We start from the raw sequence: 12,807 nt of genomic DNA, 5'->3' as shown, positions 1-12,807 counted from the left end.
AGGGTTATAGAGAAGATGGAGCTGGCCCTAATGGCAATGTTTTGGTGTGGAGCCACTGAAACAGTTAAAGGGGTAGATCTGAGCCCCTCCATACTCCGCCAGGTTACTGTGCTTCATTTCAGCTTCTGCACTCCCTCACATAGACCTTCTTTTTCTTTTCTTCTTCCTGCCCTCTACTAGCATAGCAGTCTGGTAGGTGATGTCCCGAAGCTAAACATGAGGTGAGCTTAGAGGGAGATAGATGATTAGCAGGAGTCTTACAGAAATACCTAGGCAAAACCAGCATTTGATGCACACAGGGTACCTGTTATGATAAACAGCTAGCAAACCTTTTCAAGCAAACTTTGCTTTCTATTTCCAGTCATGTATTTTCTATTTTTTATTTTTTTTTCTCCTCTTTATTCCTTTCCATTGTACTGCTTCTCCATCTAAGGACTCCAAAATTATAACGCAGTTTATTTCCACACAACAGTTCATACTGCTCTTACTCTAACCCTCTTCTGCTGTAACCAGAAATTTGTCATTCATAATTCTGCCTCCAGGCCTCTGCTTTTTTTTTCTCCTTTACACAGATTTGTTTAAGAATAAAACCTATTTTTAAGAGTCCATCCTATTTTATATGCTTGTTCTCAGTAGGAAGTTCTCCAGCATCTAAGTTTGCATTAGCTGAGGTCTCTGTCCTTTCATCATCCTGAGAGAAGGGAGAGGTAGTAGAGGGAGTACTATTACCAGCCCCACAAAGATGGATGTATTGAAGGATGATGGCAGAGAATCAGGCCCTCAGCAGCCGAACAAGTAGTCCTGGACCCATAAGCCTTACTTTTTTAAAAAATGATTAATTACAGTGACATTTATTAAACTGTATTATTTGGACTTGGATGAAATGTGTCTATTGTGTGGCTTTGGGTTTTGGTAGGAACCTGAACAGCAATTACCCTCCCAGTGCCCAGATTGGTAAAAGCACCACAGCAAGAGAAAGCATTTACAATACCTTATCTTCAAGACTGGCAACTGCTATTTCCTTTTCAACAGGGCTAGCACTGAGACAGACTTCAGGTGATTCTTCACCTCCTTTCATTTCTGCATATAAAAATAACACCCCAATGAAATGCATGAGAAAGGTATCAAAACATGTTCTAAGTACAGAAACAAATGACATTCTTAGAGCTACTCACGGGAACCTGAAGCTTATATTATGTGGAGCTAGTTGATGTATTCTAGAAATGAAAACTATCCACATGGAAGAAAGAATGGCACAGGCAGGACAATCTGGTTTTCCTATCTTAAAAATTATAAGTATTTCATTTACAAAAGTAATAATCTGTCCATATCACTGAAAATGTTCTGCAGCAATGCTTTCTACAGGACTTCATTTGCATATTCAGTACAATCTATATTAAACTTTTTATAGCTGAAGTGATTGGAATGCCCATCCTACTAATCAATTCATTTTCAGGCTTCTCATTACAACTGGCTGACCGAGAAAACTGCCTACATTGCAGCATAGATTTGCTATGGAATTGAGCAAAAACTGACCAGAGAGCATCTGGGTATTATGTATGGAGTCAGTATTGCTGACTGCAGACATGTGCTATGGGAAAGCTGTAGTGGATGCAAATATTTATTTCAAGTATCTCTTTAATTATCTATTTATTTCAGTGAAGCCACATGACAACTTACACTATTACACATTCGGCAAAGACAATTTTTATTACAATGTTTTTATTGATTCTATCACAGTGTGGAAAAAAAAAAAACCTTCCTAAAAGAATTCTTGCATCAATTAGTTTGACATTATGAATACACAAAAGAATTAAGTATTACCATCAGGAAAAGTTTCCAAGATTTCATTAGCATTAGGCCTGTGTTCCAAGCTTAATTCTTCGGTACTTTCCTCTGATGATCTTTCTGTTTCACTCACTTGTGATGACAATATTACAGCACTCTGGAGACTTTCAACTAGAGAGGAAGACATGAAGAATTCGAGATGCTTTAAGCAGGTGCTTTATGCATTGACGAATGACATAAAATAACAGATTCATTTATGTTGGAAGCCCATTTAGCCCAACCGCCTGTCCAAAGCTTGTCCAACAAGATTGGTCATTCAGGGCTTTGTTCAGATAGATTTATAGTATCTTCACTAGAGGACTAAAGGAGAGAGATGTCACAACAACTCCGGCAACCTGTTCCAATAATTGACCACCCTCATGGTAAGTAACTTTTTGCTTATTTGGAATTACCCGTGCTCTAGCTTGTGCCTCTCTTCCTACCACCATGCCCCGCCTTTCACCTGCTGGTGATGTTCCTATTAATGCAGCCCATGATGCTGTTTGTTTGGATTTCTTTGCCACCAAGGGTACATTGCTGGCTCGTGTTCAACTAGCTGTCCACCAGAACCTCTAGGTCCATTTCTGCAAAGCTGTTTTCTATCCAGTAAGTGTCCAGCCTGCACCAACACATGCTGTTACTTCATCTCAGGACTTTTATATTTGCCTTTGCAGAACTTTCAGTGTTTTTTTTTTTCTCAGCCCATTTTTTCCAGTCTGTAGAGGTTACTGTGAGCAGCAGCCTACCCTCCAGCATGCTGATCACTTCAGGTCACCCACAATAAACTGTGTACGCATCTACTGTTCACTTCTTTAAGGAATACGTTAAATAGCATTGGTCTCAGTATAGATCCTTGTAAGTATTCACTTTCAAGACACCAGTTGTACTTGGAACTGCTGAGCATAACCCTTTGAGTAGCCGGCAGGTCAGACAATTTTCCACCGGATATGCAGTCCATATCTCATTTAGCTCTAAGGATATTACGGCAAACTGTGCCGAAAGTCTTGCTGATGTCAAGGTAAGGAACACAGGTATAGTGCTTTCCCTTCCTTGTAAGTAGTTGTCCAGCTGGTCTGGCATAATTTGCTACTGATATATCTACACTGGTTGTTCTCAGTCACCATGTGGTTAGAATTTGCTTCCAGGAGGATCTGTCCTATCACCTTCCCAGGGACTGAAGTTACGTACAGGTCTGAATTTCTTATTATCTATCTTACTTCTTGAAGATGGGTTGCCTTCCAGAAATCAAGAAGCTCCTCTGATCACTGCAATCTTTAAAAGATTACAGAGAGCAGCCTCACACCGGCACTGACCAGCTCCCTAAGCAGCTCTGATTGCATCTAACTGACATGTATAACCAATTGGCCTAAATTCTCCCTAATTTTATCCTTAGCTATTGTGAAGAAGAGTTCTATAAACTTCAGTAATAGCTTAGGATCCTAGTACTTTTGTACTGGAAAATAATATCTGTGCCTTGCTGAAAATTCACACTGTGCTGAAGAGCCCTAAAATCAAAGACATCATCCACAGCAATACTAGCATGAGAGAAAGTGAAAATTAGAAGTGGGAAGAATTAACTGTGTGTTTATAGGCATCTTTTTAGGCTATTAAAATTACATCTACCATCACATCTGCTTAGAGAATAATATTTTAAGTGCTCTCTGACTTTATAATAATGAGGACAACCCTTGCTTCTTTATAGGTTGAAACGTCATTATTTAGCCCATTCCTATTTTTACTCTCAGTGATGCCTAATTTTTGTACAAGTGACTCATGAAATGTGGAGTTCAGAGCTCTTTGAGGTCACAGGAAGGCTTTCAAAGTACAAGGCCCACACTGGATATTTCTTAGTATACCAGGGCTCTTTCTAGTTGAGTTTAACAGGAGTTTAGTTAAACTTCCAGTAGGAATGACAACCACAAATGTAATTCCCCTCATTCCTTCAGAGGACAGCACTGCAGCCCTGTTTACACCTGGCATTATGCATCAAACATTATCCTTATCTTATAACCTGACAGGTCCTATCTCATGCATCTGAGAAGTATGAACTGAGAAACTTCCCTCCAATGTCTTGGTGCCATGTTTTGACAGTGCCAAGCTTTTGAGACTTGACAGAATCACAAGACAGAGCTGTACTTGATACCTTGAAGTATCTACCTACTCACAGAGAAGGAAACATTTCAGTTTTCCTATGCAAACTCACCTTCCCTGAGGGCTGCTGCCAGCAGTGAAGCAGCCTGTGGAGTTTCTCCAGAATCAGGTTTGATAAGAAGGTGAGGTTCTACATGAACATCCTCAAACCCACTCATATCTCCCAGTTCTGCATAGATACGCAACTTGTCTTCCAAATAACTGCAGATCTGCTGGTCCTGGTTACTCAATGATTCTGTGAACAGAAATGGAACACTATTAACATTTCCCATCCTGCAGGCAGAGCACATTTCCCACTCATCCTTCTAATCCTTATGCCACATAGATACTGCTAACTCAAGTTAGGCAATAGAGAGACTGAGTTGCACAATGCCTTTTATAGGTAGCCAGGAACCAAATTCAACCCACAGTCAGACCTGATGAAAGCTGGCACAGACAGCCAGGCCAGTGCCATGCCCTGATGAGGCAGCCTTGGCTGCACTCTGGAGCCACCTCCTGCTGCACTGAGAATGAGTCATGCTAGAAAAGCACCTGGCTCAGGCAGCTGGAAGAAGTGCTGATTCAGTGCATCAGCATCAGGGAAAAACACCAGCTCACATTTGAGGATGTCCCTCCTGTGGCTGTCTCAAGGAAGGACATCACTTGCACTTCTCCCCCCTAGGCAATAGAAAGATTTTCAAACTGAGTGTAGGGGAGCCAAAGAAGCTATAGTTATCCCTATTAGTTACATTTTCAGATTAAAATCAAGTAGCACAAGGTGCCAACGCCAAAACCATCACTAAGCTATTCAGTCAGTGAAGATCTGAGCTATTTCTGCAGATAGGAAATTATACCAGCTTAATGTTAACCTTGCATATCCAGATCTTGTTTTAAAGGCATCCATTGTTTCCTTTTTCTTTTGTGCTGTCTGTTACGTAGCAAGAACATCAAGTGCTTGGACAAATACTGTCTTTCAGGAAACTGAAACCACATATCATCTACCCTGTGAATTCTACCTATCATTCTGAACCCACCAGCCAGTAAATGTGGTGTTACTCATTCATTCTGAATGCTCTGGACATGCAAGCTCTGAGAGCAGAAGTGTTACCTTGACACTTCTGAATCCTAGATGCTTTGGCCTCAGCGATGCGTCGGTCCTCATCAGATTCACTCATTTTTCCTTCTTCTTCTTCTTCCGGACAACTTTAGAGATAAAAGACAAGCAAAGATGCAGAAAGCAAAATCTGCACGTCACATATTAATCTTCAGTAAAGTACTGCACTCATAGTAAACCAAAAGCATTAATACCAACTTCTACAATCTACAAGCAAGCCATTTGTCTGCTTCTTTAAAAACAGTAAAAAGATACATATACCAGACTGAAGAATTCCTTTTAATTACACCAAAACTGCATTAGGCAGTGAATTGACGCCTGGCCCTCCTATAAGCTTACTGTGCTTATCATTCCCCTGGCCCCAGGAGGAGCAGAGCTCTTCCTGCCATTCCTAAGGAATCAATGCCAAAGTAACAAGCCATTTTCTGAAGTGGCAAGGAATTTCCCCAAAAGGAGCTCGTGGATAGCTGCACAACTCAGAAAAGGGCCTCCAGTGTGAAAGCCAAGGTAAGGGAAACTTAAAATATCTGATAAAGACATTTAATGGGGAGAGAGATGGATCTACTGATTCAGTGGGAACGCACAGCTACCATTGGAAATTTGGCAGAACTGATCCTGAGGTTTTGAGGTTTGTGAATCCTGAGCTCAGAGAAAAGTCCAGCCTCACAGAACGGATCCACTGCACAGAGCACACTGCCAGGAATATCCAAATCCTACCTTGAGGCTACCAGACCTTGCGCCTGCTTTCGCCTAGCAGAATGAAAACCAGAAGCCTTTTCCTCTACCTTTCCACTGCATCTTGAATATGTCTCATCCAGCTGTTACGTTCCTCTTTGGAATTGGTGTGAACCTCATACATCTCAGGCCCTGCAGATGAAGCGCTAATCAGAAACATCCCCCTTTCTTCGTTGGCTACTTCTCTTACTATGAGCTTCTGAAGGGAGATAACTGAAGGCTTCTGGTCCTAGTGAAAACAGTCACAGCACATACAGAAAAAAAAATTAGAAAAGACTTCACAAAAATCTCTTAGAAAGGAGCATAGTCTTAAAAGAACGGGATTTTTCAGTTAATTGGACTAACTGTAGTTTTGCCACTTATAGCAAGTGGCAAGTATATTATACTACAGTATAGCAATACCTACGCGTATTATACAAATGTAAAGCAATAAGCTTGAGAATTTAGGCTTTTTTAAAAAAATGTTTTGAATGATACTTCACGATGTTCATAATGAGTAAAGCATTGGGTACATCCTAAATTATAACTTCCTGAAGCTCAATGGACTGAAGCTCTATATTTACATAACTTGTTTGGAAATTTTTATCCAAGACCTTTCATGTATTTTATACATGTTTATGACTACATTTTCAGTTAAAATAAAACTTCAGTTTTGTTTTACAGAACTGGAAGTTAGAATTTATTTTAGATAATTCAAAGAATTGGCTCTGCTTCCTATCTTCGTAATCAGATGAGACATGTACCTAAAAACCCTAATCATCCTGCTGTTTTCATCCCTCTGCTTCAAAATGTTATTTAATTTTGAAAATAAACTTTATTTTCCATAGACAGGCATATTTGTGTTTTGAATGCATTACCAAAATTAAGAGAATAAACATTGTGTAAGAATAACCTGAAAAATGATCTATTTTTTGAGAAATATACAAATAAACATCTAATGTATATATTTAAAAAGCTGATAATATACTTACAACAGCTGCAAAGACATATTTTTGGTCTTTTTCTTGTAAAAACAGCAGCATGTCAGTTAGAAGCAGAGCTAAAATGTCTTCAAAGGAGAGAAAGAAAGGAGTGTTTTTTAACAAAAGGTATTACAGTTGTAGTTTCAGTAGTATATATGTAGCCTTTTATATCTGAAGAGGGAGAGAGCCTGATCCATAAATATCCCATAGAATTCTACAGTAAACTAAACAGGAAATATCTGTATGACACTATGGCCTGCACAAAGCAACTGCAAGCCCTCACTTTGTATCTCCTGGGAAAGACAACACTTCCTGCTACCCACCCTCCAGCAGCAGCACTGGAGATTTCCATGGAGTTTCTGGCCCAGGGAAAGAAGAAACACTCCCCGACCTGTCAGCACAACTTCCCCAGGCCGCGTGCAGGCAGCGCGGCAAAAACTACCCCACATAAATTTTATTTTGCCTGTGCCATGTATACTCATAGCACAATGCAATACTGATGAAAGCACTTCTGGAATAACTATGAGGAGATTAATTTTAGAAAGCTGTACAGTATAAATATAAATAAGATCAAACAAACAATTCACCCAACATGTGATTATGCACTGAAAATCAAATTCTGGGCTTGAACATAAAAATTAGGCTCCAGTCATATTTGGCTTCAGATTTTGTTTTCCTCTGAAGACATGACAGTACTACTAAAGAATAGCACATAATTTTTTATATAATACTTTTAATAGCCAATATTGCAAACAATATAAACATACAAGTCAAGAATTTGTGTTAAAGAATGAAACTGCAAACTCCAGGAACTACAAGGAAGGAGCTAAGTGGAAAATACTAGTGTTGAATGCAAAAAGCTCATCTCATCCCAGGCTTTGGCTGAGGGCCTTTCTTATCCAGATAGACAGCACACTAGCCACAATATAACAGCGGCAGCTTCTGGTATCACAGGTCCAGCAATTTGCAGCACATTGGCAATACAATTACCCGACAAATTCGAGTTTGCAGCATACTCTCATAATATACTTCCTTTCAAACTTGTATCTCAAACCATCTAATCTTTATATGTAAATTGCAAATAAAAAGTTAAAATACTTTACTGTTAGGATGCAATACCTTTGAAACGTCCAGTAGCTGTTTTCCAGTACACTAAACCTTCATGAAGAAGTATCCTTTCTTTCCTCATCAAGTCCTGCTTCCTGAAAATATGGCCATTTTTCAGCTTTGTACATGTTTTGTTTTCAGTTCTGCTAAGAATTTCCAGCAACTTTTGCCTTTTGTCATATTCATTAACTTTCAAATCTACTGCTGCAATCATATCCTTAATTAGTCGAAGGGCTTTGCGTAAGTCTTTATGTTCTTCTGTTCCTTCTGTAGCAAAAATTAATACAAAATAGAAAAATAAAATAAAATAAAATAAAATAAAATAAAATAAAATAAAATAAAATAAAATAAAATAAAATAAAATAAAATAAAATAAAATAAAATAAGGAGAGAAAGCAAAGACATCATGAAAGACATTGTTCCTTACTTTATGTGAACCAGTCCCTGTGATGCAAGGCTTAAATCAACACACACATCATTTTAGGTGGGACCTGGTAATCAATACCGAAGACATCTGCTTTAGCTAGAATTCATCTTTAGTACTGAAAGATGACACAGATCTCATATTTATTCAGTTGTCAAAACTGCATGTCAAATAGTTTCTGATATATCTACAAGCTCTTAGCATTTAAACATATTTTATTGGCTATGCAAATCATATCATGTATTATAATTCTCACTAAAAAAATCAAAATGTAATTTTAAACTGAGAGGTTTGCTTCTGGACATGCAATATTCATCAATATTTGTTTATTGCCCTTTTTTGCAATTTTGTAGAGCTATTCACATGTTTTTAAATGCTGCAAGAAAATTTAGTGGTCATTCAAACTTGCTTTGAAAACATGAGCACTAATTTATTAAACACTTCCCCGGAATTTGTTGAAGAGAGTGGGATTTGTTTAAGAGAAAGCGCATTTATCTTTCCAAATTAGTTCACATCTTATATTCAAGATATTTTACTAAAACAAGTACAATCTTCTGGACTTCTATGACTTATCTGGTTCAAACCTTGGAAATTTTCACACACTAACTTTGTCAAAAATATATACCTGGCACACTTTTCAGGCGATAATTGCTTCACAGTAGAAAATTATATTGCTCTGATTTTCTGCAGAATAGTGGATCTATTCCTTTGGTATTCTGCAATTATGCATATTTTTAACCTAAAAAATGCATTTGGATTTCACATATGAAGCACCACTTAAGCTTTTCCTCACCTTTTGAATACTGCAATATCCTTTCAACCAGAACAGGGTATTTGGTGATTCGCTGGGTGACGAGCAGAATGCATTCGGGGATTCCTCGTCGTCGAGCCAACAGGTTACTATTTCTCAACTGCAGAGTCACAGATATAGCCCTTATTAACTCAACACACATTAAAATAAAAATTGACTATCAGGAGATCTAAACATAAACATCTAAATGTGTTAGAATGAATTAAAACAAAATACCGGGTTTATTTGAAATACCCCCAAGAACAGTTGCTATCCTGAGCGATGAGGTGCTTTAAGAGGAGCGTGTGTGTGAAATACAATGACAGCAAATCTTCTGCAAATTTGAAATTAATATGTAATTTATCAGATCACTGATTAAGAAGGAAACAATTGGCTATTCTTAGTAGCTATGAAAAGAGAGTTACTGAATGCAATTTGAACCTGAATTTGAATAAAAACTACAAGCTAGATATCTATTTTCTGAGCATTTTGTCAATAGTAGCATACTTCCATGAAAACTTACTTTAATAAAATTCTGGAACTTCTTGTTTTGTTGCAACTCTTTGAAGAGATTAACAGCTTCTTTTTGATGGCTGCAAAACTCTCCATATATTTTCTTCATTTTACTTGCATTTTCCTCTGAAAACTGAAGAAATAAATAATTGCATTGTGCTCAGCACTGCATGACATAGGAAGGCATATACCTGAGGATTATTATATTTTGTACATATATGGATATACAGAACTTCTAAGTGGCTTGTTTCTCAGATTTTCTGAATTTCATTAATAGTGTCCATCACAACTGAATAAACACAGGCTAGTCATTTTTTAAGAGCAAGAACAGGGATGTAGGCTGGACAAACACAAGCTACTTCCATTATAACTTTTCCAATAATGCCTGAAACAACTGTGTTATAACAGTATTTCCTCTCCTCCTTGGAAACACGCTACCTTTTGGATCTTATTTGCATCTATCTGACCTCGACCTCACATATAGATAGGATAACAACAGTTTGGTTTCTTTAGATGAGTAGAGTGAAAAGAAACCAGCTAAAGGTGAAAAACTGCACCCTGATGATTGCAGAAACTGAGCTATTGCCAGCAAGCAAAGGTAGCAAGCTGCTCTATAGCTAGCAACTCTGCGTGACTGTCCCTCCTCTACTAAGCAACAGCTTGAGGCATGCAATCCACTTAATGATGGGAGCAGCTTTCTACTACATACATGGTCCAGTATTCACAGTTATCTGTCACCAGTGATTTTCTCTCATTACTATTTCTCCCTGTAATAACTTGAAGGACTTGACCTTTAAATTTTATGAGACAATCTTAGCTTTCCTCCTTCCCATAAAAGATTTGAACTCAGTAGACTGTTTAAAGTGAGAACCTCGAATACATAACAATTTAACTGATCTGAAGTCCCTACCTGTTGCACAAGGATGTCTCCAATTCTGCTGATTACAAAATTACGTTCACTCCCCTCCTCATATGATTCCTGACGTCTCTCCTTCATTCTGCAGAAGAATTGCCTGTGAATCTCCAGTAGCTCATCTAAGCAGGGAAATATTTTGTCCACTGTGCTGTGGTCCAGCTGTAGTTCTTCCTTCATCCCTTTCCTGAAGATTTCAGACATAATGAACAGGGTGTGGATGTGATGCACTTCTGTTTGCATCAGCTCTGCAATATGAAAGAAGATAGCATAATATAGAAATCACTTGAACATTTATAGAAACCACTTGAACATTCTGCACACATTCTGTGACAGATTTTAGTAATATTCAAATATATGGTCAAAAATGCTTTTTCTATGTTAGTTTTTAGATTTATCCACTTCCGGTATGGTTTTATGAATTGCACCTCTCTGAACAAGGTAGACTTGTCTTTAGTAGCCCAATGTGTCTCGTATCTCCTCATCTCCAGAAAATAAATTGTGAAAAATGTTCTTTGAATCTTATTATGCTTACAGAATTCTATCCTTACATTCTCCCAGTTATAAAATATGCAGGCTCCAGTTTCTATGACAAATTATTTTCAAACTCAAACAAAATTTTGAAATACTAACCAAAAATCACATCCTGCCTTTTGATAACATCCTTTTCTTGTTTGCTGCAGAAGGCTGGATCTACAATAAGACTCCAGGACTCTGCCTCAAATTCTTGGGCCTCTGTGCTAAGGTCAGTCCACTGAGAGGAATCCACGTCATCTATAATAAAGCATAAACCTCAAAATCACCAGCCATATAAATAAGGGAATATATGCACACCTCTTCAATAAAACAAGGGGAATATATCACAGGAATGAACTTCAAACAAGATTTCTGATGAAGCCAAAAGCAGTTCTACAACAGAAAAATTTGTCAAATATAAGTACCAGTACCCAAGGCTTGAAATGCAAACTCAACGGTAGAGAGGAATACAACCCATCTTGTCCCAGATTAAATCCTTCCTATCTTTCTTTGCTTGAAGATCTTTTTTTTCAGTTTGAAAACAAAATATAACATTTTCAGAAGTATATTCTGGCACTGGAATGGCATTTACCATTTGCAGATGTCCAATAAGAGATATCTATACGATCCGTTGTGAAACCCTTCAGCTTTGAAATCTTATCTTGTATCTACCTACAGAAAAGGACTATTTCTATTCACTTCACAGTCATGGACATTAGGAGGGTATTAGGAGGGCAGTTTGCCAGTGGAAGGTAAAGCTGTGGGACCACCAGGGACATAGGTTTATTCACTGCAATGGATGCTGTCAATTCAAGTGATTATGTGAGTGCTGGAATAAACTATGCCATTGTTATGGTTTTGCAAATACGCCAGTAAGTTTACCCATTCTTTTCCAATAGCAGCACCAAACAAAAGGAAATTCTGAATGTTATCACGGAGTTCATTATGGGAAAGAAAGAAATGGTAGTATTTTAAAGCTAACATGTCTGATTATGTCATTTCAGTGAAAGACACCATTATAATTAACAGAAGACAGAAGATTTTAGTAGATGAAGCATCTTCTTTATTACAAACAATTTCACTTTATTTTGTGTTTACAATATAGTCTATGAAATTCAAGATTTGTGCAGTATTTATTACCTTCCATCATAAAAGAATCCATTGATGAATAGGTTCCTAAGGCCTGCAACATCTCTTCAGACCGTGACTTAGATCTCCAGGTGCTAGTCTCAGAGTCTTGCTCAGGAAATGGCATCGATCTTCTACAGTGGAAGAGAAGCATTGACTTAACAGTTGCAGTTCTTCTGGAAATGCTGAATGACATATTTAGGATACTACTCCGGCAGCTGCACTCTACCTTTCAAAACTGGCACCAGGAACACTTTTGGACAAGGAATGGGATTGCTGTGAGGCTTCCCTCCTTGCAGCAGACAGTCCGATTGGCAGAGAGGAAGAAGGATGCACTAAGGAGAACACAGGTTGGGAAATGTCTCCGAGTGAGGAGTCTGTGAGGCAAAACAGTTGCACAGTTATACTGTGAAATGCTAGCTAGTGTTCACACAGACCCACAGAAGGTTATCAGGAATAACCCCACATGGCATAAGACCCTGAAACGCTCTCCCAGAATAGAAAAACAAGCCTGCAGGCAAAGCTGAGAAGTTCTAACATGCATCTCATAGATGAAAACAATCTTAAATCATTCATGCTTTTACACTGCAATTTAAATACAGGTAATCCAAATATTAATGCACATGATGAATAATGACAAACACAAAA

The 12,807-nt window shown here is 38.1% G+C and overlaps 1 protein-coding gene across 2 annotated transcripts in view; it reads right to left on the bottom strand.

The window, feature by feature from the left end:
- Positions 1–12,807, bottom strand: part of ARHGEF28 (Rho guanine nucleotide exchange factor 28) — a 119,271-nt gene that overhangs the window by 23,780 nt on the left and 82,684 nt on the right. For both annotated transcript variants that reach the window (XM_026036331.1, XM_026036323.1), the window contains 13 exons: positions 12,389–12,536; positions 12,172–12,293; positions 11,149–11,289; positions 10,513–10,763; positions 9,613–9,735; positions 9,093–9,210; positions 7,888–8,142; positions 6,778–6,854; positions 5,857–6,035; positions 5,066–5,160; positions 4,031–4,213; positions 1,825–1,959; positions 992–1,080 (listed from right to left, as the gene is read on the bottom strand). In XM_026036331.1, the coding sequence (XP_025892116.1) occupies positions 992–1,080; positions 1,825–1,959; positions 4,031–4,213; positions 5,066–5,160; positions 5,857–6,035; positions 6,778–6,854; positions 7,888–8,142; positions 9,093–9,210; positions 9,613–9,735; positions 10,513–10,763; positions 11,149–11,289; positions 12,172–12,293; positions 12,389–12,536 (1,916 nt within the window). The remainder of the gene's footprint in view (positions 1–991; positions 1,081–1,824; positions 1,960–4,030; positions 4,214–5,065; positions 5,161–5,856; positions 6,036–6,777; positions 6,855–7,887; positions 8,143–9,092; positions 9,211–9,612; positions 9,736–10,512; positions 10,764–11,148; positions 11,290–12,171; positions 12,294–12,388; positions 12,537–12,807) is intronic.

This window comes from Nothoprocta perdicaria, unplaced genomic scaffold, assembly GCF_003342845.1.
Source record: "Nothoprocta perdicaria isolate Ctin4 unplaced genomic scaffold, notPer1 scaffold_1, whole genome shotgun sequence".
Lineage (NCBI taxonomy): Eukaryota > Metazoa > Chordata > Aves > Tinamiformes > Tinamidae > Nothoprocta > Nothoprocta perdicaria.
Note: the sequence above shows the minus strand (reverse complement) of the source record. Positions and strands in the feature narration are given on the sequence as shown.